Source organism: Haliotis asinina, chromosome 12 (assembly GCF_037392515.1).
Source record: "Haliotis asinina isolate JCU_RB_2024 chromosome 12, JCU_Hal_asi_v2, whole genome shotgun sequence".
NCBI lineage: Eukaryota > Metazoa > Mollusca > Gastropoda > Lepetellida > Haliotidae > Haliotis > Haliotis asinina.
This window is the reverse complement of record NC_090291.1, coordinates 54371821-54397985: the sequence shown is the minus strand read 5'-3', so window position 1 is coordinate 54397985 and position 26165 is coordinate 54371821. Positions and strand designations below refer to the sequence as shown.

The following is a 26165-nucleotide window of genomic DNA, read 5'->3' as shown; positions in this document are numbered from 1 at the left end:
TTATGGTAGAAGCTGTGTCTTGTCATGTCAAAGATTGTAGCTTAATTTCCATTTTGTCTAAAGTTTACAATGCCAGTTTAGCCTCTACAATGGTATGGTTGGAGTATTGCTGCAAATGCCCTAAACAGTAACCTCACTCGCTCAGTTCTGAGTTGCTATGAAGCATCATGAAGTCATTTCATCACTAGTCATGTCCACTGACACCAAGTAGTCAGTTTGCCTGAACTATTGTCTGCATGATACATCTACTGCCCAGATGATGAAGATGGAAACCGTAGGTTGAAGAAGTCTGTGTGTGCTGGCTACACAACCCACCTGTTATGTCTGGTCATCAAGCTGTCCAACAATGTGCTGATGCTGGAGAAGTTTGCCACTCGCATCCTGGCGATCAGTGAACAAGGTAAGGCTGGATCTGTCTGGTGCAGGTTGTGATGTGATGTATATCTCACATCTGACCCATCTGACATTAGGTGCAACACTCAGAATGTGAGTTTGAGTCCAGAAAGAGTACTGAACTCAAAGCGTACATGAACTTGTTTTTCACTGAGAAAGTGTAATCACTAATATAAGCTGTTAACCGCTTTCTATAAGAAGTTGTGAATTCATAACTAAAATCTGGTTAAAACTAAGTCATACATGTACATTATGATAGGAGCTTGTGTGAGAAGGTTAAGTGAGTGTTTGAGGTTGGTACAAATGCAGTTTTGAGTGTACTTGAGGTCCAGTATTTGTCTCTTCACCTCTGATGCTTCTTCTGTTGTAGATTTCAACAGTCGCCTGACAGAGCTAGAGGAGTGGGTGGCACCATTGAAGAAAGTCATGTGTGTGTCACGTGACAAGATGTCTGACCTGATAGGTCAGCTGAAGATGTATGCCGAGGATGTACACAAGCTTCCCCCTGGCCTCATCACCACTGTCCGTATACTCCATTATCTGTCTGTCCCTCCAGAGAAGCTCTATACCCAAGGTCTGTAATCTGAGGATGAATGGACGTCTGTCTGTTCAGTTTGATACCTATGCTACTATGTGATGAAGTAAACAGAATATTGATCTTACACTGTGGTTGATGTGGTACCACAATCTGGTCCAATAACTGGGGTCAAGAAATCCCAGATTTACTTCCATTAGAGATTCACATAAGTAGGGATCATATTAAGCCACATGACTTTGTGTTACCTCAGATCAGACTGTTACAATGGTTGTAGGCAAGATCCAGTGTGTACATTCACTAACAGTCAAAAAGATGATGAGCTATGCATGTGTGCAGTAGCACATATAGAATTATACAAAAATGTTCAGCTTCCAAAATCCTGAGTTTGTCATTATGTGTTTGCACATTAGAGATTTACTTCAAGTACAAGAGGCAAACAGCAATTTCAGATTGGCAAAACTAAACAGCAATAGACAGACTAAACAGACAGCTGATAAGTGCTGAGAGATATTTCCCTCACTCACTCACTGATTTTTGCAGATTCTCAGAGTGAATTGAAGTACATGCATGCCCTGGTAGAGCTGTACAGCGAGGAGTGTTTTCCCATTTTCCTCAGCTTTCTACAGGTACGTCACTTCTTGCAGTCTTGGGAATGCTGTGTCAATATCATTTTACGATTTAGGGGATTTGACAGTGATTTGTTTATTGTAAAATTCCTGTTGCATTATTACCTCCATATGAAAGGTAGAATATAGATTGATCTAAGAATTTCATGCGAAAAACTTGCGCTATTGATCAATAATGAAGTTAAAACAGCCTTTACCCTATTTACCAGAATAACCGCCTAAGAATATTGTCCCAATTCTTTAGATTGATGCTCATGCTGTCAGTCACTGGATTGTCTGGTCCAGGCATGATTATAAACAGACTGCAGTTACACAGCAGGAGTGTACTGCCTTCAGCAACAAAGAGCAACAGCAACAACAAAGATGACATTCATGCACAGTTAGATCTCAGAGATTGAGTTGTAGCAGACATATATGAACTGAAAAATGTTTGGTTGAAAAAATTTGGACTATTATGTATATTTCTGGCATTCTTAAGGGACCATAGTGAAAAATGCTTACGGATTGTCTGAAAGTTGTTCATTGGTCCACTTACTGAAGCCAGGCACATTATTCAGTGAATACTGTAAACATGATCTCAATATTGGCTCTGATTAGGACTCCCAGTCCAACAGCCCACCTTACTGTAGTTCTCATTATCACCCTGCTTTTACACAGAAGCTGAGTGAGAGCCTGCTGCGACGCTGGCAGAAGGGTATCCGACTGAACAATGATCAGATGTCTCGTTACCTTGCCATCATCCAGCCGTCACTGTCCATCGTAAAGAGGTCCATTGCTTTTGTCATAGAAGGTCGTGGAACAGAGGTGGGTTATCACTGATGTCCAGTTTGATAGTGGTGTACAACGAAACATCACTCCATACAATACTGAAGTTGTATGCTTCATTCCTAGGTCATTAGTGCTTTATCACAAGGGTAGTTGTGTGGGCAAGGTGTTCACCCAGATCAGCCAATGGAACATGTTTTGTCCCATCTTATTCTTCTTCATGGTTCCTTCATCTGTTCTTGTCAAACTGTGTTCTTGTATGTAATTTGGTCACTGAACAAGCCCTCCATATTACATCCTGCTCTCATGTATCTTGTCTCTTACTATGTATGATGTGTTTTTGTGTTTGCAGTTCAAGGACTTGACAGCACTCCCAGTCCTGTTTGAGCTCCATACAGTGTTGTGTTCAGTACCTATCAGTGTCATGCACAGTCAGGAAATTACAAAGGTTTGATCGAAAGTTTCTATTTTCACTCAAAAATAATAGTTAACACTATCATAGTGATATTCCATTTCATAGATCATTAAGTCCATGGGCCTGACAACCTTGCTTCAACCATGAAGAGAATGGGCCTGACAGTCTTGTTTCAACCATGAAGTCCATGGGTCTGAGAGTCTAGCTTTGATCAAGAAGTCCATGATCTGAGAGCCTTGCTTCAAGCATGAAGTCCATGGGTCTGACAGCCTTGCTTCAAGCATGAAGTAAATGGGTCTGACAGCCTTGCTTTGATCATGAAGTCCATGGGTCTGACAGCTTTGCTTCAAGCATGAAGTCCATGGGTCTGACAACCTTGCTTCAAGCATGAAGTCCATGGGTCTGACAGCCTTGCTTTGATCATGAAGTCCATGGGTCTGATAGCCTTGCTTTGATCATGAAGTCCATGGGTCTGACAGCTTTGCTTCAAGCATGAAGTCCATGGGTCTGACAGCCTTGCTTTGATCATGAAGTCCATGGGTCTGAGAGTCTAGCTTTGATCATGAAGTCCATGGGTCTGAGAGTCTAGCTTTGATCATGAAGTCCATGGGTCTGACAGCCTTGCTATAAGCATGAAGTCCATGGGCCTGACAACCTTGCTTCAAGCTTGAAGTCCATGGGTCTGACAACCTTGCTTCAAGCATGAAGTCCATGGGTCTGACAGCTTTGTTTCAAGCATGAAGTCCATGGGTCTGAGAGTCTAGCTTTGATCATGAAGTCGATGGGTCTGACAGCCTTGCTTCAAGCATGAAGTCCATGGGTCTGACAGCTTTGTTTCAAGCATGAAGTCCATGGGTCTTGACAACCTTGCTTCAAGCATGAAGTCCATGGGTCTGACAGCCTTGCATTGTTCATACCATGAAGATGGTGGTCCTGACAGCTGGATCTGACAACATTGCTTAGACCATGAAGAGAGTGGGTCTGACAGCACTGCTTAGACTCTCTAGGAGATGTACCTGACCACTTTCCTTAGACCAGGAAGGGGATGGATATGACAGCTTTGCTTAGACTATCTAGGGGATGGGTAGATGGTCTGACAGATAAATAGGGTAGATAAATAGGATTTGTCAGACAGGCCAAGAAGGGGATGGGTTTGTCAGTTGCATAGGGAGCATTTCAAAACTTCCATGTCTGCTAAAAATACGCAGATAAATAGAGAATAAGGTCCTTTCCACTGAAGTAAGTCACGCAGAGGAGACAATGCAAAATCAAAAGTGCATGCTGGTATTAAAACCTACCATTACTTTCAATACTTGTAGGTATGATATTGTGAACTGAGACTTCTGACTGGCAAATCAGTATCTTTCGTGGTAGAAGTTTGTAGATACATGCAGGGATTGGGAAGGGCAGGGGCCATGGGCCATTTTGCACATTAGAATGAAACATGGTCTATCAAAATGTGGAAGTTTACTATTGATACAAGGGCAGTAGTCCATTCAAAATTCAGGAAATGGCTAATAATCCTGAAAATGGCCCAGTGTCAAATTTCTCTTTCCCAATCCCTGTACATGTAAGTATGTGTCACTAATACAATCATGGTTTTGTGAGAATTTTATGCTTGGAGTGTAAGTTTATGAATGATTTTTGAGAATCGGCTTCAAATCTTCAGATCCAGAAGGATATAGTGGATGCAATCCTTGCATACACCCAGCCAGCCCTTAATCAAGCCGCTGCTACAGAAGAAGGTTAGTCCTTGGCTTATTGTGGATCCTCCGACAGAGGATAAACTGCTGTAGGAAATAGGGAAAAAAAAGCATGTCTTCAGGCTGTTACTGTGTATCCCTAAATTTGTACTCAACTGCAAATAGAATATGTCAAAATAACTCACTTCGGCCTCACTTGGCATTCAGTGGGGTTCGTAAGAGGATGTCCAGAAAAGCATATTTACTCTTAAAATTGGGGAAAACTTAGAGGAAAAATGAATAGCTTCTGAAAACAATAGACTATAGATGGCAATTAGGTTGCTCAGCCACGTATCACAATGGACCATGACCTCACCTGGCATGAAATACATGCACTGCTGTCTGGCACAAGGGATCATCTTAAGTATATTTTGTGTTTTTTCAAGTGTGTTGAATAGGTCTCATCTGTTTATTAACATCTCACAGGTCTTTCTTTCATGCAGTTTATGTTAGGCTATGTAAAGGAGTATGATACCTGATACCCATAGAAAGGCATCATGTTAAATGTCTCAGAATAAATAGGTGGCATGACCAACAGAGGATCGACAGGATAGGATGTTGTTAAATATGTTTGACATGCCATGTACTTCCCTACTTTATTGGGAGGTGACAAGCCAGGAAGTCGTACTTCAAAAATGACTGTAGCCGGGAAGGCCACATTTCAGTTGCATGGCTGTAGCCAGTAAAGTCACATAAAAGCAGGTTAATTAGTTAATGGATTACTTTAACTGGTAAAAAAGTGTCCCCATGTATAATATTGTATCACAAGAAATGGAAAATCTTTCATACTGTCAAGTGCAGTGTTTAGCAATACAGATAAAAGATAGTCCCTGTTTATGATACTATGCTACATGTGATCATATTTCTAAGATATATATTTGTACAAATGGCAACAAACATTATCATTATTATTGTTATGTTTTACAGATGAAGATTTATTATTTTGTGCTATTATTTATATGTAATATGCCTATTAATGTATCACATTGTGCTAATTATAGAAACAAAACCCATGGTAATCTAAATAAAATTATGAGGAAACATGTTTTGTAAATATGGTAATGGGTTTGAATCCCTGTTTTGACAGCATAGCTGGGAGAACCACATTCCATGTTGTCTGGAGAGTCACATCAACTGAGGGTATCTGTTTCGGAAATGTGGCTTTCCCAGCCTGTAATCCATGGCATTTTCATATCTAGGCTGATCTCTGCCCCTAGCCTGATCCCAGTCATCATCATTGTTCACACTATCAATCACAGGATTGTCTAGTGCAGTTTACAGGCTGAATCATGGGTGGAACATAACAAGCAAACACAAATATTGTGCAACAGGTGCCCTGTCCTACAGAGCGAGCTGATGTCTTCAGTTTCAGCTCAGAACAACAGCACCATGGTGGGTCTTTGAATGGTGCTATGAAAATCGGCCGTTGAAATTGGGCACTGTCATCATCAGTCCAGGGGACAGGATGTTTGACAGATTGCCAAAGGTGACAGTCACCTCGGTGTCACGAGTTAACTGAACAAACAATCAATGCCATTTTTTTATATTATTTACTTTAATATGTTGTCTCAACATATCAAAAGAAATAACTGAAAAAGATTCAGTAGTTTTCCTGCAGTACAGGAATAAATAAAAAAAATTCAGGGTAATTAGGCAAATCTAGTGGTGTCTGTGGTATAGCTACTTCTACAACCATGAACTGTACTTTAACATAGACATATGGATGTCCATCCTTGAGCTGATACAGATTCATGGAGCGGTAACCTGTACATTGTCCACCAGCAAGGTTAATATGTGCAGTGGAAGAAATTGAGCAATGGAGCTTAGAACATTGTTTCAGTAGAGCCAGTGTTATGAATTATTTCCTTCATGAACTACAGAATTACTTGAAGGCAGGCAGAATATGTGCTCACTTGTATGATAGTATTTATATCATTTGATGGGACTTAACTGTACTTCACTGCTGATTTCTTTTAAACTTTTAACAAGTTGATCTATTCATAGAGGGCTGCAAGGTAGTACAGGAGGTTAGTTTATGAATGTTTCATTGGATATAATCCCAGCTGGCAGCATGAGAATAGTTTGTTTTTGTAAGATGCAGGTTATTCTCTAAATGAGACACAAAAATCATACGATGGTATTCTTGTTGTTCAGTGTTTTTTCCCCACTTGCTTTTGTGTAAGTGTCCCGCATGTATTATGTTGTAGGACTAGCACAGAGCTTGTGGACCATGATGCTGTCAGACCTGTTGAAGTATGCAAAGAAACTTCCCTACACATATCTCAGTGGGCTCATCATGATGTCAGAGTTACTTCCCCTGCCACTGCCTCTTCAGACAAAAGAGGTATGATTGCTGTACAATTCCTGTTGCACAGTGCAATAATCATTTATTCTTCTAATGTTTGCCACAGTTTACAACAATTAGACTGCAGACAGTAGGTTCACAGCTTTACACTCGCACATGGTTATATGTGTGTCATGATGTGAATTCATTTCCCAGCCTTACATAAGTATTCTGACTTTCTTATTTCCCCAGCCATTGGATAGTGCAGAAATAAGTGAGGTTGTGATGACACGCAAGTTGTGGAGTGCTCACCTCCATCCCCTCTCCTCTCTCATCAATGACCTCATCAAGGAGTGTTCAGGTGAGTGTGGAGCTTCCTCAGCTTTACCGGACTCAAGTCATATAACACAGTGACTTGTTTGTTTACCCTTTGTTTACCCTGTGCACCTCACACTGTACTCTGTTGCAGGCTCCAGCTGCCAGCCTCTCCAGCAGATGTTGTGTCGCATGTGTTGGCAGCTGTCCGACCTGGCCTCACCTTCTGCCATCATGATCACAAGGTAGGACCTGTACAATAATCTACATGAAACATGCTGCATCCCTTCCCGCTGGGGTCTGTTGGTCAATGTTGGTTTCAATCCTGGATTCATATCCACATCAGGCCCATATGCACACTGCCTGGATTAATTTTGTTGTAACTGCCCATTACAAACTGATTTACAACTCCACTCTCCATTATATCATACTGACTGTAGACGTAGTGTTCTGAACACCTTCTGATACACAGGAAAAGAATGTTTATCCTAACCCTTTCACAAGATAGGGTATTCATTTTCAGAAGAAGTCATCCTTGGGTTACATAATAAGCATTTAAATGTCCATTTTAAGTCCTGGGACAGTTGTAACTATATTTTTCAATAAAATATTTACATAACAAAAAACTTGTGTTTGTCTAGTGAGACTACCACTACAGGGCCCCACATACAGCTGGTAACTCTAGCCGTCAGCCTCGCACCTCACTTTTCATGCTGCTGTTCTGTTGAATAGACGTGCCTGGTCTTTGTTTTGAGTTTGCTCTCTTACAGTTGGTACAAAGAGTGTATAAGAGTCTCTATCTGTATCTATGGTTCCTTTCTTTTCACAAGGGCATTAGTTTAACTTCATATATTGATATGCGCATTCATCTTTTGTTGTAACTTTGCTGTGGGTTCTCTGTTTTCCAGTATTGATCCCAGGCAAAATGGTGGACCATGTGCTCGTGGTTTCCTTGCTGCATGCTCTTGATAGCTTGTAGTTGGATGTTCATGTATTATGTTTGCATTATATATGGTAGACTTACCTAGTTCTCACTTTGCCAGTCTACTCCCTGTTGCTGTTTTGGAACAGGGGTTGCATCTTGAACTGCCGACCTGAGCGTGTATGTATATATAGGTATGGGTATTTATATAGCGCTATAGGCTCTCTATAACTGTATGCTCAGTGCGCTTTAGGAGACAGTACTAGGGGATCACTTCCAACAGACCTGGGTACAACCCCACACAGACCACTGTTCGAAATGCCTGTCTTCGAGCCACATTTCACGTGACCTGGTTTGTGTAATTGTGAGCCAACATATGTTTGGTTCACATTTTGTGTGCTAACAGTTTTTCCCTCTTCCTTAGACTAGTGCATTTGGGAATCTGTGTTAATCAGCTTTTTGGGTGATGATGTTTTATACTTAATTTCCTCGGGCTGAGAGCATTCTTTATTTTTTATCATGCTTTTCTCTTGTACAATGGTGTTTGTACTCATTCAATTTCCTCATAAAGTTTTTAGCGATGTTAATAATTAACATCAGCAGATCGGGTAACTAGGGGTAAGAATATTTTGTATATATCTGTTGTAGATTTCACTCCTCCGCAGATTTAGTTGTTGCCAGACCTAATGCCACTCCCGGCTCAAATACCTTTGTGAGTCTATCTTATGCTTTTATGTACCCTGAGGAGAACTTCTTCTGAAAAAGAATTGTACCAACTTGCAAAGGTTATGAATACTTTGAAGAAAGTCCTTGATGTACGGCCATCTGCTTCCCCTCAGTCTGTCAGATATGTTCAGCATGAAAAGTGAGGTGCAAGGTTGATGGCTAGGGTTACCTGCTCTTAGCTGCAAGGGAGCCTATTGTGAGACCATTTAGGTTTAGGGGTGGTCTCACAAGACAAAAGTGAGTGTTTTGTTTTGCAAGTATTCTATTAAAAAATATAGTTAACTGTCGTAGGATTGAAAATAGACTTTAAATGCTTATATGTACCCCAAGGAGGACTTGCTTCAAAGAATCATAACCTCTACAGATTTGTATATGTTTTTCAAACTGTGCTGTAACTTTAGCCACATTTACTCATGCTATGATATGACTGAAATATCATTCAAATTAGTGTTGGGTGGTGAGTTAGTTTAGTGGTTAACGCGTTCACTAGTTATGCTGAAGACGGAGGTCTGATTCCCCATATGGGTACAATGTGTGGAACCCATTTCAGGTGTCCACCACCATTACAATGCTGGAATAATGCAAAAGCAGCAGAGAACTAAACTCACTGTCTCACTCTCACTCGTGCATGCATGGACGTTCACTCGTTGTTCTCCTCGCAGGTGTCTGCTGGACATCATCATCGAGAACAGCAGGATTCGTCTGGATGGAGAGAGTGGGGAGGACAAGGAAGCAGAGAAGGAGTCTTTGGTGAAGGAGGACATATATCCCTTCATCAGGGCGGGACAGGTCACAAAGTCCCTCAGTCTGTTGGGCTACCTCCTGTCCCAGCCCACCATCAAGATGGCCATGTTGCAGCTAATGAGAGGGAGGTAACTACTTTTTCCGGCATTTGGCAGTATTCCAGCTATATGACAGCAGTCTGGTCAAGGCAATCCAGTTGATATTTCGGACAAAGATCCATGCTTCATGAGGACCATATATTACCACCAAATCCAGTTGGTCATCCTTTATAGTCTGCATATTGTCCTAGGGACCAGTGTTAGCATTTAAAACACTAGAGGGACTAGAGGTGACAAGAAGTGAAGTTATGAAGTGACACAAGAGTTGGGTGGGAAAAGGGATATGAAACAGTGGGCATGCAAATTGCATTCTCAGGACCTTGGGAAGTCATGTCTTGTAAGTTCTAACACATCTTTTTTGTCCCCAGCTGTGCAGAGGATGAAAAGTATACCAGTATTGTGCCTTTCATGCTGGGTCTGCTGAACGAGGTCTCGGACCGACCCCATCACATACAGGCACAGGAGAATGTAGTGGTAAGTCTGTTCCCTTTGCCTGTCTACCCACCTGTGTGTGACACTGATTACATGATGGATGACTCAGGTCAGGTCAGGTTTACAGGTTACCATGATGGAGCTGAAAATGCCACATCAGCATAAAATGCTCACGTCAATTACGGAAAACAAAGTGTACACTTTCAGGAGCCCATATCTTGGTTTTAATGTATGTTGTAGCCTTGTCAGGCTTTTCATTCAGACTTTTTTTGAAGACCTAGATTTAAATTTCCCACAGAGGTAGAATGGGTGATCATTGTGCTATTTCAAGAATACTGGTATAAGACCATGCTCTGTCTGTGTGAACTTTCTCTGTGTAATATGTGCATGGAATAATATGAAACGCCACAGGGCTGGTTAGATGTAAAACTTGAGTGAATTAGTAATGACTCATTATCCTGAAATATGATGAATATCTTCATATAGTTGCCTAAATTTTAACCCAACTGTCGGGTAGGTGAATTTGAAATATTAATTCATCCCAGTTGGGTGTTTTGAATGCTGATGATAATATGTGTGTTTCTTTATTTCAGTCCATCCTACAGAGTCTCTGTGACACAGAAATATCTCTAGTCCCCTCGGATGCAGCTCTCACAGAACAGGTATGCATTGCTCTTTCAGTGATCATTCTAGACTTGGGTTGGTGGGGTAACTGGTTGTGTTCCTTGTCACACAACAAGAAGCTTCATCATACATGAAAGCATGATCCAGGTCTAATGTGATATTGACAAATATGCTCTGTCACTTGTTCCTTTATTGCAAGGAGTAAAATCATATATAGGTCAACATTGACAAAGTAATCTATGTCAGTTAAATTACATTTGTGTTTTCATTCCTTTATCTGCTTGTTCCATTACTTTTCAGGAATGGAGTGATGTGTACTAGTTTGATATTAAAGACTTCATTTTGTCAGTTTGACATTTAATTTGGATAGCAGAAATATTTACAATACTTTGAATGTAATTTTGTGATATGACTCAATACAGTTAATTTGTTGTTAAACCAACTCATTCACTTTCACTCTCAGTCAGACTTCCACTCACTGATGGTGATGAGAAGGTGTTTTCTACTGTTTGACCTAGTCTCAGAGCCAAGATGTTTATTATCTTCTGTCCTTGAGCATGCAGACTACTTACTTACCTTAGTGATAGTGTTCTGATGGAGATAGGCATGATCTTGAGAACTGGACAAACTGTTCACCATGACATGTAGACTGATGTGTGTATTCTGTCTTGTAGGTAATCAGCAATTCACTGCCAGAGAAAGACAAGCTGAATACTGTGATAATTGCTCTTCTCCACCACATGGGGAACCCTGACCACACTTACGCCTCCATTTTGCCCTGTGTCCGCACCCTCGTCATGCTCACAGACCACGACTATGGCTTCTACCATCTTGTGAAGTATGTGTTCAGTTCAGACTGTAGCAATGTTAGGAGACTTTTGGGATGGAAAGTTTGGTTCAAGATGGACGTTCTCTGTGACTGAAAGGTTATATGACAAACACTACGGTTAATTACTGATGCTGTAACACATAGTACAATGTTATGAGAGTATCTTATGTTCTTTAACTATTTTAGAGTGACATATCACTAGGTCTTTACCATTTTCATCCAGATATCAAGCATTACCACCTCAACATTTTCTGTAAGTTCTGTTTAATGGTCGCTGGGTCATTAGGTTTTTCATCCAATGGTATTAAGAGTCTGAATGTTTTCGCATACAAATGGTTTTCAGCACAGTACTTCATGTTTCTAGGTGTATCAAGGAGCTGTTTTAGTCATGATGAGGTGGGTGTGTCCACTGAATTTGTATAGAAACAACCTTAGAGTTTCACCTGTACTATGTCTGTGTTCTGGTATAGGAGTTATGATCACTTTGGTGGGGTAGCCTTGTGGTTCAAGCATTCGCTGAGCATGTTGAAGAACCAGGTTCGATTCCTCAATTGAGTGAAGCCCATTTCTGGTGTTCCCAGCTGTGATGTTACTGTAATATTGATATAAGCGGCATAAAAATAAACACACTCATTTATGTGATGAGTCATTTAAACATGGATAGCTCATGATTGTTGGTGTGAATAATAATGATGTGAATCTCTGTCTTATTTTCATGGGAACGAAATTGTTTATGAGGGTGGTGACAATTTGGCCAAACCTCACACTCATGGATGCTGTCTTACAATGGTTGTCCCTCTTACAGTTGTCTGGAGAAAAATACGACAGTGTTCAGCAGCCTTCTGTCTCGGGTGAACAACACCTTCAGTAAGGACAGCTCCGACTGCCTCTCCACTCTCTCAGTCAGCCTGGACTTCCTTCGACTCCTTGTGTCTCTCGACCAGCCGGAAGAGGAGGAGGCCATGGCACGCACCTACGTTATCAACAAGCAGCAGCTCAGGAGGTTGTTGTCGTGGACACCAGATCAGGATCACCCGCTGGACGATCTGGAGAAGCTCCTGGAGGTTTGTGCATCTCTGTTTTGTGTCTTCCATTGATTGTGGATAGGAACAGGCCCATTTCAATAGAGATTGGTGCTGTAGCAATTGTTACTCTGATACTCTGGTAACACAGACTTAAGATGTCAAGATGCTTTAGCAGAGTATCACAGGTCCTGAACACCCCATGGGTCAGCTGCAGGTAAGATAATACTTCCTCTTTATCGTATAGTAATGTGCCTGTGCCCCGTTGTTCAAAACAACCTTAGCTAAGATCAACCTTAAGCACTAAGGTTAGAGTTACGATCACCTTAAGAAAAACATACGCCTGTTGCACAAAACAACCTTAGGGCAACCTTAACTTGGACTCCAACCTTAGCCGTAACCTTAACCTGTGGATGCCGATTTTCTTTCTCAGGCGCACATTTTCATAAGGTTTGAAAAGTGAACGTTGTGCGAGAATTGCGCTAGCGTGGTCCTGGATCTGTGTACGGCTATAAAATTAAACAGAAATGTAGAATATTTAATTTCCCATTCGTTGGTATAAATATAACTGTGACAACCTCAAGGATTTGAGAAATAGATACTGATAAATATTGTCCAAAACTTTTGTGTGCGTTAAAAATCAGTAAATTTCTCCGTTTTCATCGTGTACCAATAAAAGAACTCTGCTACGATTTTTTAAATTTATCATCTTTACGAAAAGTGTGAGCGAAGAAAATACAGCCTAATGTCAGAACGACATAAGTGTATATGAAATGGATTTATGTGTTATTGCACAACGTTATACGCTCAATATTAAAAAATGGCCCGCAATATATGTCAAAAATGGATTCTCTTCTATGATGTATACAGGGAGATGCTGCACGCATAAAGATAAGGGGACATAACCCCGCTATGCTTTACATCAGGTCAGTGTAACTAAGATCACATGGAGAGAATTTGCTGTGAATACGGACAGTATATTTTCGTAATGTTTTGTATACAGTGAACAAACCTATTCCAATACAAAGTTCCCCAATGTGAGCGGAGACTTTTTGGTAGTTTCACAGTTTGTAAGGAAAGATACCAATGTACTACATGAGAAATCGATTTGGATGGTAATACATAATTTAGTTCTTTGATTCCCAAATTCTCCTGTTTGTGTAGATGTATTTTGATTAATTTTACATCACTACTAACGGAGTAACAGACACATCTTCAAATGTAATGACATTATATACTAACATAACTGAAGATGATGCAACATTTTAGTTGACGTCATGGCATGTTTTGTGCATTTTGTGACGTCGGAAAAAGACGACACTGCTTTGCTGTATATATCTCACCTAATTTCCATTGAATATGTCAAAGGTCTCGGCTACTATGCCAGAATTCAACACACTTTAGACAAAAAGAAATAGTGTCCTGAATATACCAACATTTAGACGGTTTTACCACGTATCTTATTGTGAGCAACACGTGCACCTGCCTGGCATCAATTTTATCGTAAATGATTATTCATTTAGGATATAAACATTTATGATTATGTTATTTCTCTTCATAGGTATGTAATGAAAGGTAAAAAGAGAGAACTATTAGATTGTGTACGTAAGGTTTGTCCAAATTAAGACATGACCTGTTATATATTCTTAAGCAGTTTTCGTATAAATATTGAGTTAGATATCCTAGTTGCTATCAAAATATGTTTCAGAACGTTTTTGACAAACAGGCACGTGGTCAAAATACGCAAAATATACATCATAAAACTGAAAGTGCAATCGGAATGATATGGACATTGTGTTTACTCTTGTTCAACCGACCTTCACCTCAAAGAAATTGCCTAATATGTGCAACAATGTTGACGTGTGACATCACTACCCATTACCGATTTCTTTCAAAATGGCGGCTTAGCCGACAAGGGTACATCGGATTTTGCGAGGACACTTGCCTTGATTCAGGGATCTTTTGAACATAAATATGAGATGTAAGTAATCAGAATTATTCTGAGTATCTGTGTTTTGTTATATGTTTGTATCGTTTTCAATGTAAATGACGGGAGAGGCCAAAAATGAAGTACCGTTGTCGTTCTTCTTGATTTTGCGTCAGTCATGGCGTCACGTTGCACGGAAACTTTGACAGTTGCCTATGAATCATTAAGTGATTGCATTGTATATTTTTTTAAGTTGCTATTTCTTGCTGAGATACTCTTCAACTCAATATTCTAGGCGTACTTAACCATTGTAAGCAATGATTACACGCTGGATGATGGAAAATTTCCGAAAATGGCACGTAGTGTAAAATCGTTTTTTTTCTTTGTTTACATTTGAAACGCACAGTCTTTCGATCACCGCGTTCTTTCTCGTTCGTTTTGTGTAGACAGTTGGTGTTGGTGACAAAGACCATTTGTAATTTGATTCTATGATGTGTGGAGAATTCAATGATGAATTTGTCGCAGCAGACTGTGAAGTATACGTGATATAATAGGCGTCTCAATATCGGCCTTGTCGAAACGTGATTTTGTAAACACTATCCAATATGGCGGAAAGCGCACTAAGTGTATTTTCGAAAACATCCCAACCAATTCTTGGTTCATCGGCGACGTTTCAGAATTATCATAACTGGTTTTCATGAAAGCTTGATATAAGTGATCATTAATATGCTATTGTTGACATTCCCATTTCTGTACACTCTCTGCTTCCTCAAAATAAAAGCAGCCGCCATATTCCCTTTCCAACCTTAGAGACGCTAAGGTTGGGTCGGACCAACCTTAGTTATCAACCGTAACTTAAGGTTAACCTTAGCTGAGGTTGTTTCGTGCAACGGGAGGCTAACCTTAGTAAAGGTCTAAGGTTGAAATCTTAGAGATAAGGTTGACCTTAGAGATAAGGTTGTTTTGAACAACGGAGCACTGGTTGTTAATATGGTGATGACTGTTTAGATTGCAGTGTGCATTGGGTGGATGTTAGTGGTTGGTTGTACAAGTACAAATACTTTTTGTGTTAGTTCAGTGACATACATTGAGCAGTTTATCATGGATACCCAAACTCTGGCCTGACCAGTGGCTGTTTTATCCTCTTGCCTTTGAGAGTAACAAGAAGTACAACCATCCAGGAGATTGAGGAGGTTCATGTCAACAAGGATCTAATCATCATGTTGCTGGTGTGTTACAGGTATTTGCCAAGGAGGAGGAGAGCTTGGAGAGCCTGCTAGAAAGCATCACATCCCTCACCAAGATGCTCCGGGATCCCGACATCACTCCAGGAAAAGGCGAGTGTCATTTTGTCCAGTTTGCTGGAGAGATTTGCTGATCTGAATTAAATTGTTACTGTCCATGTTTCGTGTCTTGTAGCATTGACTGATTTGTATAAGACCTCAGTTTCTTTCTTTCATGTTGCGTTTTTCACAATATGGTCAAGAATTATGCTCAAGAACTGGTCCCAAGTAACCTGTACATGTGGTACAAAGTATCTGTACTATCAGACAGTCGGTCGCAGTTGTTGCTGGTTAGGTTGGTGTCATCATTCTCCAACAGAGTGTCAATGGTTGCTGGTCTGGTTGGTGTCATCGTTCTCCAACAGACTGTCAGTGGTTGATGTTCAGGTTGGTGTCATCATTCTCCAGCAGACTGTCAGTGGTTGATGGTCAGGTTGGTGTCATCGTTCTCCAACAGACTGTCACTGGTTGATGTTCAGGTTGGTGTCATCATTCTCCAGCAGACTGTCAGTGGTTGATGGTCAGGTTGGTGTCGTCATTCTCCAACAGACTGTCAGTGGTTGTTGTTGTTGGGGTTGTGGGTAGCCTGCAGTACCAGTGGTAGCGAGATAGGAAATAGGAAGAAAGGACTTTACTGAGGCAAGATTAGTGCAGAAGTGAACTGCAAAGCAACTTATTTGGATCAGACTATGGCTTTATGCAAATTAGTGACCAATGATCTTGTATTATGAAGGGTGTGTTTTAAATGTCCATTTTTAAGTTTGACTTAGCTTTAGAAAAAGCACAGAATATCTGTGAGATGACCCTTTGCACCAGTTGCCAGTGCATGCATTTCATGATGGGTGAGTCGACTTTCTCTGGTCATACAGAGCAACCTAAATACCATCTATAGTCTGATCTATTGTTTTCAGCAGCTATTCGTATATTTCATAAGTTTTGCTCGATTTTACAAGTAAGCATGCTTTTCTTGATATCATCTTAAGCATCCCACTGAATGCCCAGTTATACTGAAGTGAGCTATTTTGACATAATCTGTTCGTAGATTTAAGGGATACTGAGGAAAAGCCAAAACACATATTTAACTGTTTCCGACAGTACTTTAGTAGTGAAATACATTCACTTATGAAGCTGAAGAAGTTGGTACGAAGACATGGTTACAAAATGTGTGAAGCCCATTTTGATGTCCCCTATCATGATATTTATGAAATATTGCTAAAAGCAGCAAAAATCTAAATTCACTCGTTTGCTGAAATGTTGTTTAGAGTACATTCACTGGACTTTCAGTTTCCAGGTTTGACTATTGTGATACTGTTGTTATGTGACTGAATATTGCTTTAACAAAACAGACGAAAGAGGTTTCTGTAACACACCTGAGAAAAATTGACTTTTTGCTATTGCTTTTGTGAAGTAAGAATGTGTGTGCATGCATGCATGTGTGTGCGCGTGTGTGTGTATGTCCTTTTTGCTTCAGCACCCTGTAAAATCATGCAGATATTTGACTGTCATTTGGAAATGACATGCCTAACAGAGAGATATTTTGCTGTTGTCAGCCAAATTAGTATGACATGTCTTACAGTGAGATATATTCTAACAGATTTGACTGAACCTGAGCTGTCCCCACCCGAGCCTCTCAGTGTGTTGTTCAACAAGCGAGCTGTTTTCACCGTCAGTGATGGTGATGATAAAAGACTGAGTGCCACCTACTGGTTGGCTAATCCAATCACAGAGGAACCAGACTCTGAACCGGAACTGGTGCGCTGCAACTTGGAGGATCTGTGTTCCAAATATTTCCCAGAATTTGATCTGGAGCAAGAACTGAGAAAAGACTCTATGCCATCTGCTGAAGATATTGTTAAACCCAGGAGGCTCAGGTGCTTCATTCACATCACAATAACACAGCAAATAGTGGAAAATGTGGTACCGCAGCAAATAGTGGAAAATGTGGTACCGCAACAAATAGTGGAAAATGTGGTACCGCAGCAAATAATGGAAAATTGTGGCATTATGTGGTACCACATTCTCTTCCCACAGTGGTTACTTGCCACATCTTCCAACGTAACCTCTGTCTTTTGGAAACTGTATGTAAGGTGTAGCTATCAGTAGAGAGTTACTTCTAACAGTAGTCACCTCAGTAAGTCTTTTGGAAACTGTATGTAAGGTGTAGCTATCAGTAGAGAGTTACTTCTAACAGTAGTCACCTCAGTAAGTCTTTTGGAAACTGTATGTAAGGTGTAGCTATCAGTAGAGAGTTACTTCTAACAGTAGTCACCTCAGTAAGTCTTTTGGAAACTATGTAAGGTGTAGCTATCTGTAGAGAGTTACTTCTAACAATAGTCACCTCAGTAAGTCTTTTGGAAACTGTATGTAAGGAGTAGCCATCTGTAGAGTGTCATTATTAGAGAAACATGATTCCAGTACTGTTCACTGTTCTGACAGAGACCGCCGTCGATCTCAAGAAGTAATCAATATCAACCACCGTGGCAGGAGAGGGAACAGACCTTTTGGTATGTAAATGTAGTACATTAAACCAACAAAATTTCATTCAAATGTTGATTGATCTGGGTTCCCCCTGTACATTTTATATTGGGCGGTCTGATTGACTCAGACTTCTAAATTTGGGGGTCAAGCAATTTACGAAGATAATAGATTTTCAACTAATAACATCTTTTTTTCAAGTATATGTTTGAATTCAAAGGAATTATGTGTACTTTTTTAATCAGTTTGAAATCAGAAATCAATTTAGTTACATTATTACCTAAAGCATTGAATAGTTTTGATAGTGATTTTATTGCATTGGTAGCAACGCAGTGTTTGTTTCTTATGCATATTTTAACTCTGCACTGTGTCATATTTGCATGTTTTCCGTGTCGAGGGGAACCCTGATTGTTTCAGTTCTATGAATTATACTTTTTTCCTATATGTAGAAACAGGATCGGGTGGTCAGGCTCGCTGACTTGGTTGACACGTCATCGGTTCCCAATTGCACAGATCGATGCTCATGTTGTTGATCACTGGATTATTACAGATCGCCACCATATAGCTGGAATATTGCTGAGTGCAACGTAAAACTAAACTCAGTCACACTTACGCTATATGTTTCTGTGAGAACATTTTTTACTGTTTTGTTTTTATGTTAAGTGGCACCGATGCGAGGGAGGGGAATAACTCATGGCATGATGGCCTCCAACCGGTCCGACCCATTCCGGTCTCGACCTCCCAACACCAGTCGTCCTCCGTCCATGCATGTTGATGACTTCATCAAGATGGAGAAGAACCAGCGTCACCCTGATAACAGCACTCAGGGCCAGCACATTCACACAGGACAACCACGCAGAAACGACAAGGTGGGGAACTGCTGTCATTGTGTTGTGATAAAGCATCTGCAACTTTCTGAACTCGACAGACAGCATGTCATGCCAGAGACATATATAACCATTTTTAACAGTCGGCCTTCATTATGTGGAAATATTTGTTATTGAAGGAACAAATGAGAGGTCGAGGCCGAGGTTTTGGGGATCGTGGAGGAGGTCGAGGATTTTCCAGCAGAGGGCGCTTCTTCACTCCACCTGGGAACTATGCAAGACGGGACCAGACCCATGGAGGTAAAGGAGTCAAATATATTGTGGTTGTATTGGACATGGTGAAATTCTCTGTCCCTTGGTTGTCCCAGCCCATTCATTGGTTACCATCATTTGCCCAAGTTCCTGGTTGCTTTAATTTCTTGTTTGTGGGTTTATTCATTACTAGCCTTTACCAAAACACCTAAGACCTGCACATATTTGCTTTCTGTTAACATCAAGCTGGCATCCCATGATATGACTCAAATGCCATTCAAAATAGTATTACTTGCTCCCTTGTGTGATTTGTGTGAAATGGTGTAGCAGTGGACAATTCATTGGATATGTTTTCCAGGAAAAGTATTGACAGTAGTAATGTATGTGACTGCATGACGTTTTTGCCCTGTCTTCGGTGTCCTAGTGACCCTGCATGTTTTCATCTGCAGCTGGCGGTTCTCGGGGGGGCACCAGCTCTTACATGGGGAGACAGAAGTACAACTTTGCCAGTCCCCGGTCCTTCCAGAGAGGAGGGTAAGTACAGCATATATGGGACTCTACAACTGTTACAGAGACGGCAGTGCCTGTCATGACAGTTGAAGTAATAACTGTCATTGAGATTTGTTCAGGTGAATCTATGTATGTTTTCTCTTTCTAACTCTGACAGGCATGGTGACCGAGCAAGCCCCACTGACCGCCGGGGTGGGGGCAACAACAGCGGGGGGAGCAGAGACTCGCGCTTCACACCCCGCGGGGGACGAGGAGGAGGAGGCAGCCAGTGGCTGGGGAAGGGCAAAGATGATGCCAGGTAGAGGCACATGTGTCATGACACACTGATTTGACCCAATTATCTATGTCATAATGATTCACTGTGTACCCAAGGCATTCATCCTTAATCCTATAGTCAAGGTTTTGAATGCAAGAGATAATATGTCCAAAAGCTTCTATCATAATGGCACCAGGTTTGTCACACCTATGGTGAACACTTGTCCTCATCACCAACAAATACCAGTATTTCATTCTGTTTCAGGTTTTCTACCGGTTTCCGGGGACGAAGAGATTTTAGTGGAGGCGGGAGACATTTTCGATCATTTACCAAATAAGTTCTTCCAACCCTGTAACCATGGTAACATGGCTTTCCTTAATGGCACCAAGTGTCAACCCTGGCTGATGTCATTGTGAAGCCATCAGAGGATGTTGTCAGCTTACTGCAGCAACTGATGCCGAACAGCCATGACTGCACCAGTGCTACCATTTCAGTTAAAGATGTCAGTGTGCTATATTGACCATGTAGTACAGCCTTGTATCACATGGACATTTTGCTTTGAAATGAAATACTTAACGTCATTGATATGTTTCCCAAAGTTTGAACTTTTTGAAAAATTTGCTTCTTGGTTAAATTCTTCTATAATATGAATTAGCTGTCTTGTATTTTTCCAGATATTAATTTGAAAATGCTGTTTCGATGTTCACTAGATGAAGAGTCATCCCCCTTGGTAGGCCTTACACTGTTAGAACTAGTCAACTACCAGGAATGGGGGAGATGGTTCAAGCTGTACTAGAAGTACTATAGTAGTGTCCTTCAAATATTGAGTAAGTGTACTATAGTTTAAGACAGTGGTATAAATGCATCTACATCAATACAGTTTACATAATACTTCAGTGTAATGATATCAGGGATCACTCTGGAGCAAATGGTCAATGGGGGAAAATCTCTTACTTAATCAGAACAATGGGATTTTCAGAAGAAATTTGATATTTCTGTATTACTACATAATTGTAAGCAGTGTACCAAGTCCCTGCCCAAAGTAATCCCTGTGACATCACACATTATATGTGTGAATAATGTGTGATTGTGACATCAGCACAATTTATATTTTGTAACACATTCAACTCCATCATCAGAATGGCTGCAGAAAGAGTACACATGACAGAGACCTGTGATTGTGAGTTATCATCCAAGGTCACCCTGATTCATGTTTTAGGATTGTCTGTATTCATTGGTTTCACCAGGGTGGTTCAAGTCTCAGACACACCACACGTTCCTCCATGACAGAAATACTGCTCAGTGCTGTCTTTGCTTAAACTCAGTCATCTTTTGACATCAAAATATATCAAGGTGCTGATAAAAGTTTAAAAACTCCTTGGTAATCCTCAGAGATTTAACATTATTAATATACAGCAATTTGATTTCATTGTGCTTGATGTCAAAACACCTTGTGTTCAAGCTAATATTGCTGTAAGGAGAAAGCCTGGCTGCTTATTTTGCTGAGGTCTCTAATGACATCAAGTGACCAGTAATACTTACTGGAGAGTGTATATTTTGAAGACCAAAACTTTCAGTGTGTCTCATGAAGTATCAGAATACTTTGAATTACAGAGTTTTAAGATAAATGTGATTGAATTGTTTACACATGTGTTGTGTATTTCAGTTGTCATCTGTCAAAGTGTATATTCATTTTTATGATGTATATGATCATATTCCCATATTATCATTCATTGCTACAATTTTGTTGAAATGTATAGAATTGTAGTGCTTCATTTCATGGCGTAATAAAACTGATACCAAATGATATATTGCCTTTCCTAATCCTAGCTAAGACGGTGGGGTAACCTTGTGATTAAAGTGTTTGCTTGTAATTGGGGCCCAGGTTTCATTACACTGATGGTACAATGTGTGAAGCCCATGTCTAGTGTCCCTCATTATGCCATTGCTGGAATATTGCTAAAAGTGTCATAAAACCCAACTCACTGCCTGAGCATCAGTGACCAAATAGCTCGAGTAGTATACAGAATGGGGGCATGGGACCAGGCCCTTGAAAAGCCCCATATCCCATGTCCCCATTCTGTACAGGTCATGGTAATCACCCAGAGACTTGCAGCCCAGTTTGTTCTACACGTTAATTGCGTGCGTGTAATTGTCTGGAGTGATGAATGAATCAGTCAAGGTGCCAGAAAAGCATACAATTGGAGGCAATTGCGTCTTCTCGAACTTGGACCAATTGTTCATGTATTCATAAGGGTAGACAGCCCTCCAGTTGTGGATTGTGAATCCTTGTTTTTGATGGTGTTGGGATCGATTCTGAGCTTCAGGTTTCACAAGTTACTTACCGGTGACGTGGCTATGATCTCTCAAGACATTCTCCGTTCATTGGTTGGTCGCATACATGACGAGTCTTGGCTTTCTTGTGAGCGAGTTTATCCTCTGATGTCATGCTCATGGGGGCAGGATCCAACAACTCTTCCTTGATTTTTCTTGCTACGCGTTGTAAGTTTGAAATATTTTGAGGACACTCAGCTTTCAAGTCAAGCAAGGTCTAGTAAAATCGCGACATCAACATTAGCATTGTGACTTCACAACTTTGAACCATTTTGACGTCATACGTAAAGCGATATTACGCTAGTGTAATATTGAAGTGAAAATATTACACTGCAGTATCTTCAACGGGCGAGAAATAAATAGAGGATACTAAACGACCTTCCGTGTAATAACATTTTTATTAAACGAGTTAATGATTTGGTATCAGACAAGCGAAAGCGAGTTTGATACTAAATCTTTAACGAGGGCGAGTAATAAAACAAGTAGGATAATACATTGAATTTTTTAGCCTTTCAATAGACCAACCCCCATGGTAATAGAAAGCGATTGTTTCCTTAACTATTCGACCGATTTTAGTGAAATTTTGCATGTATCTCAGCAGGTGGTTTCGCTTTAACAAATGATATTTGGAACACCATCGATGACTTCATTCGATTAATTAAGTTGAACATTTTGCCTTTTTATGGCCGACCACCATTGCTCACTTCTATATCCGTATCTCGAAAACTATTCGACCGATTTTACTACAATTTTACATGCACCCCAGTAAGTAGTTTACAGAACATGAGCAAGTGGCTTCTCGAGGGCCCAAGTTGTAAACTGGGAAGGGCCTGGTCTACTGACCTCATTCTGTATATTACTACTTAATAGACCCTTGAAGGTCCCGGGGTAGAACAGGCCTTCAGCAGCCCATGCTTGCCGTAAAAGGCGACTATGCTTATCGTAAGAGGCGACTAACGGGATTGGGTGGTCAGGCTCGCTGACTTGGTTGACACATGTCATCGGTTATCAATTGCTCAGATCGATGCTCATGGTGTTGATCAATGAATTGTCTGGTCCACACTCGATTATTGACAGACTGCCGCCATATAGCTGGAATATTGCTGAGTGTGGGGTAAAACTAAACTCACTCACTCACTACTTAAGATGGTTTGTTTTTGTACGGAGTTATGCCCCTTAGTTGTTCCATGATCCAGTCACTGTGTTTGAATCCCATGCACTGATTATATCATTTGACAATGTTGCATTACGTGATGACTGAGGATATTACAACATACAATCATTCAGTGTCTGGACTGGTGTCCTCTAACCAAGACTGACAATTTAGTAGTAGATCATGTGACAAGCTCCGTCATTTGGTCACTACCTCTGTGGTTCTGTGGCAGGTAGCATTATGAGGATGAAATACACACTATACAGACACACAATACAGACCCTCCTACCGTCCTGGAATTTCTGGTTGCTGACACCTGTGATTTACTATTGAACGTGGCGTGAGAACTCACGAACAGCCTTTCTTCCTACCGAGCTTCACAGCAATAGGAGTCAGGTAAAATTGTAATCAAGACTGAAAATACTTTATCAAAGCAGCTTAACATACAACTCACGGAGTCACCAATTCATCACCGATCGTCTTCACCATCTTCACATGAAACGTACAGTGGCGCACACAGTACCACCCCTGTGCCATCCGCCACAACTGACGTGCCATGTAACATGAGCTACGAATACAGCAACATATTGATATTCCAATATTTACTTTAAACAAAGACAATAAGCTGGCTTTGCTATGTATACTACAAACAATGTAACGCCTGCATGATAAAGCCTGGATGTTAAAACTGCTGCTTGTCACACCACAAATGTTCACACAAAATGTGAAATCTCTATCCCGGCGATAATATAACTCGACAGAAAATGAAACCAACGTGCAACCAAACTCTATCAGATAGACATCAAACCAGTACATGGCCATCAGTGAGGATATGTCTCATTAGGCTGTTTGGCAGAAGCGTGTTTGATGTCGCTGTGTCAATTTGAAACCGATAGTGACAGATCACACATAAAAATCAACGCATTCTGCTAATCAGCTAGGTAATACAAACCTGTATCTACCGCCGCTATCACAACAATATGTATCTTCTCGAGATGTAACACTACATACACAAACCGTGTGTATTGCACATAACCTGTTATGCTCTGGTTGAGTAATCTGCTTGGACATATTACCCGACCTGTTGGGACAGATGGCATCGATCAGGGTGGGTAATAGCCGCCACCTGTAGACTCGACAATGCATCATCCTGTCTCATTCTTCCGGTTCCTCATATACCAACGTACTCTGTAACATGATGCATGTTTGGTAACAACACCATAAATCAAATATGATAATAGCAATAGAGTGAGTGAGCATAGTTTTACGCCGCTTATGACAATTTACTAAAATTGTTACGAAGGGAACACCAGAGGTGGGTTTCATAAATTGTATTCAGGGGAATCGAACTTGAATTTTCCTGCTGACGAGCAGACGCTTCAACCACAAGACCAGTGGTCTACCTGCTGACGAGCAGACGCTTCAACCACAAGACCAGTGGTCTTCCTGCTGACGAGCAGACGCTTCAACCACAAGACCAGTGGTCTTCCTGCTGACGAGCAGACGCTTCAACCACAAGACCACTGATCTTCCTGCCGACGAACAGACACTTCAACCACAGGACCACTGATGTGATAGTGCTGCGTACCTGGTCAGGTTTAGCGTTTGTCATCGTTTGGAAATATTTGACCCAAACAATGATGTAATGTTGGGTGGGTGACAGTAGCGAGACTGCGAACCTGATTAATTGATATGTCCTCACACGATAGGAAGCTGTCTCTCCAGATTGCTGCATATAATTGGTTTCGTCACTGGCATATTTATCACAAGGTATAACATCTACCTTGAATTAGAGAGACTATATAGCGTATAGATGTGCATGTTATAGATTATCCCTGCTTGTACACACGGCCCACTTGCTTCTCAGAGAAGTTCTGCTTTTCGCTGGTTAATTACATGTTTCGTTTAAAGTAAAAACCCTGATGTAACCGTGACTAAATCAGTGCTTCCGATATCGAACTGGTAACGTTTCAAGATTTTTAGATAACTTTTAGACTTCCTGAATCAAAGTTCTCATGCTGCGAAGCAATATTGTGTCTTACAATACTCTGTAGTTGGCTGACTTTGTACAATAGTGTGTCTTACAATACTCTGTAGTTGGCTGCCTTTGTACAATAGTGTGTCTTACAATACTCTGTAGCTGGCTGCCTGTACAAAGCGATCTTAACGCCATATCTTAATACAGACTTACGAATAACGTAGCGCTGAGGCCGTTTTGTACAACGGCGCGATGGCTCGCAGTTCACTTACCGTCTTCATGTAATACCACCATGTATAATAATGACAACTAGACCTGCCCAAGTAGGATTCAGAACAGAAGTGGACGGTCAACGTCGGAGACGTGGTTGACGGCATGGCTCCATTCCCAACGACCTGGATTGTTGCTCTTAATATCAGCCACTAGTTTCAAATCATGTATATTTACAGGCCAACATTCTGCGGGTGGAATATGCCTGGGGTGGTGTTAAACAACACGCACCCAAGCCCACGCACTCACACCCAAACCCCTACACACACACACGCACGCACACACACGCACGCACACACATATTTTACGTCTAAAGGTAGGACATGGTTTTAGCACTCCATTTAGTGACGTTAAATGGTATTCCGTACAGCCACTAACCCTTTCCTGTCCAGACAGTGCAATATTTGGAAGGCGATGAAAGGAAA

General features: G+C 40.9%; 1 protein-coding gene across 1 annotated transcript in view; it reads left to right on the top strand.

Annotated features, from left to right (window-relative positions):
• LOC137258482 (protein virilizer homolog) overlaps window positions 1–21814 on the top strand; it is a 44833-nt gene extending 23019 nt beyond the window's left edge. The window contains exons 20-41 of the mRNA XM_067796167.1: window positions 257–400; window positions 764–967; window positions 1472–1557; window positions 2215–2361; window positions 2675–2770; window positions 4407–4482; window positions 6687–6823; window positions 7016–7124; window positions 7233–7323; window positions 9389–9598; window positions 9937–10042; window positions 10594–10662; window positions 11299–11462; window positions 12259–12517; window positions 15643–15739; window positions 17280–17556; window positions 18122–18189; window positions 18824–19029; window positions 19167–19287; window positions 19689–19773; window positions 19907–20047; window positions 20270–21814. Of these exons, the coding sequence (XP_067652268.1) occupies window positions 257–400; window positions 764–967; window positions 1472–1557; window positions 2215–2361; window positions 2675–2770; window positions 4407–4482; window positions 6687–6823; window positions 7016–7124; window positions 7233–7323; window positions 9389–9598; window positions 9937–10042; window positions 10594–10662; window positions 11299–11462; window positions 12259–12517; window positions 15643–15739; window positions 17280–17556; window positions 18122–18189; window positions 18824–19029; window positions 19167–19287; window positions 19689–19773; window positions 19907–20047; window positions 20270–20342 (2966 nt within the window). The 3' untranslated portion in view covers window positions 20343–21814. The remainder of the gene's footprint in view (window positions 1–256; window positions 401–763; window positions 968–1471; window positions 1558–2214; window positions 2362–2674; window positions 2771–4406; window positions 4483–6686; window positions 6824–7015; window positions 7125–7232; window positions 7324–9388; window positions 9599–9936; window positions 10043–10593; window positions 10663–11298; window positions 11463–12258; window positions 12518–15642; window positions 15740–17279; window positions 17557–18121; window positions 18190–18823; window positions 19030–19166; window positions 19288–19688; window positions 19774–19906; window positions 20048–20269) is intronic.
• Window positions 21815–26165: the final 4351 nt, after the last annotated feature.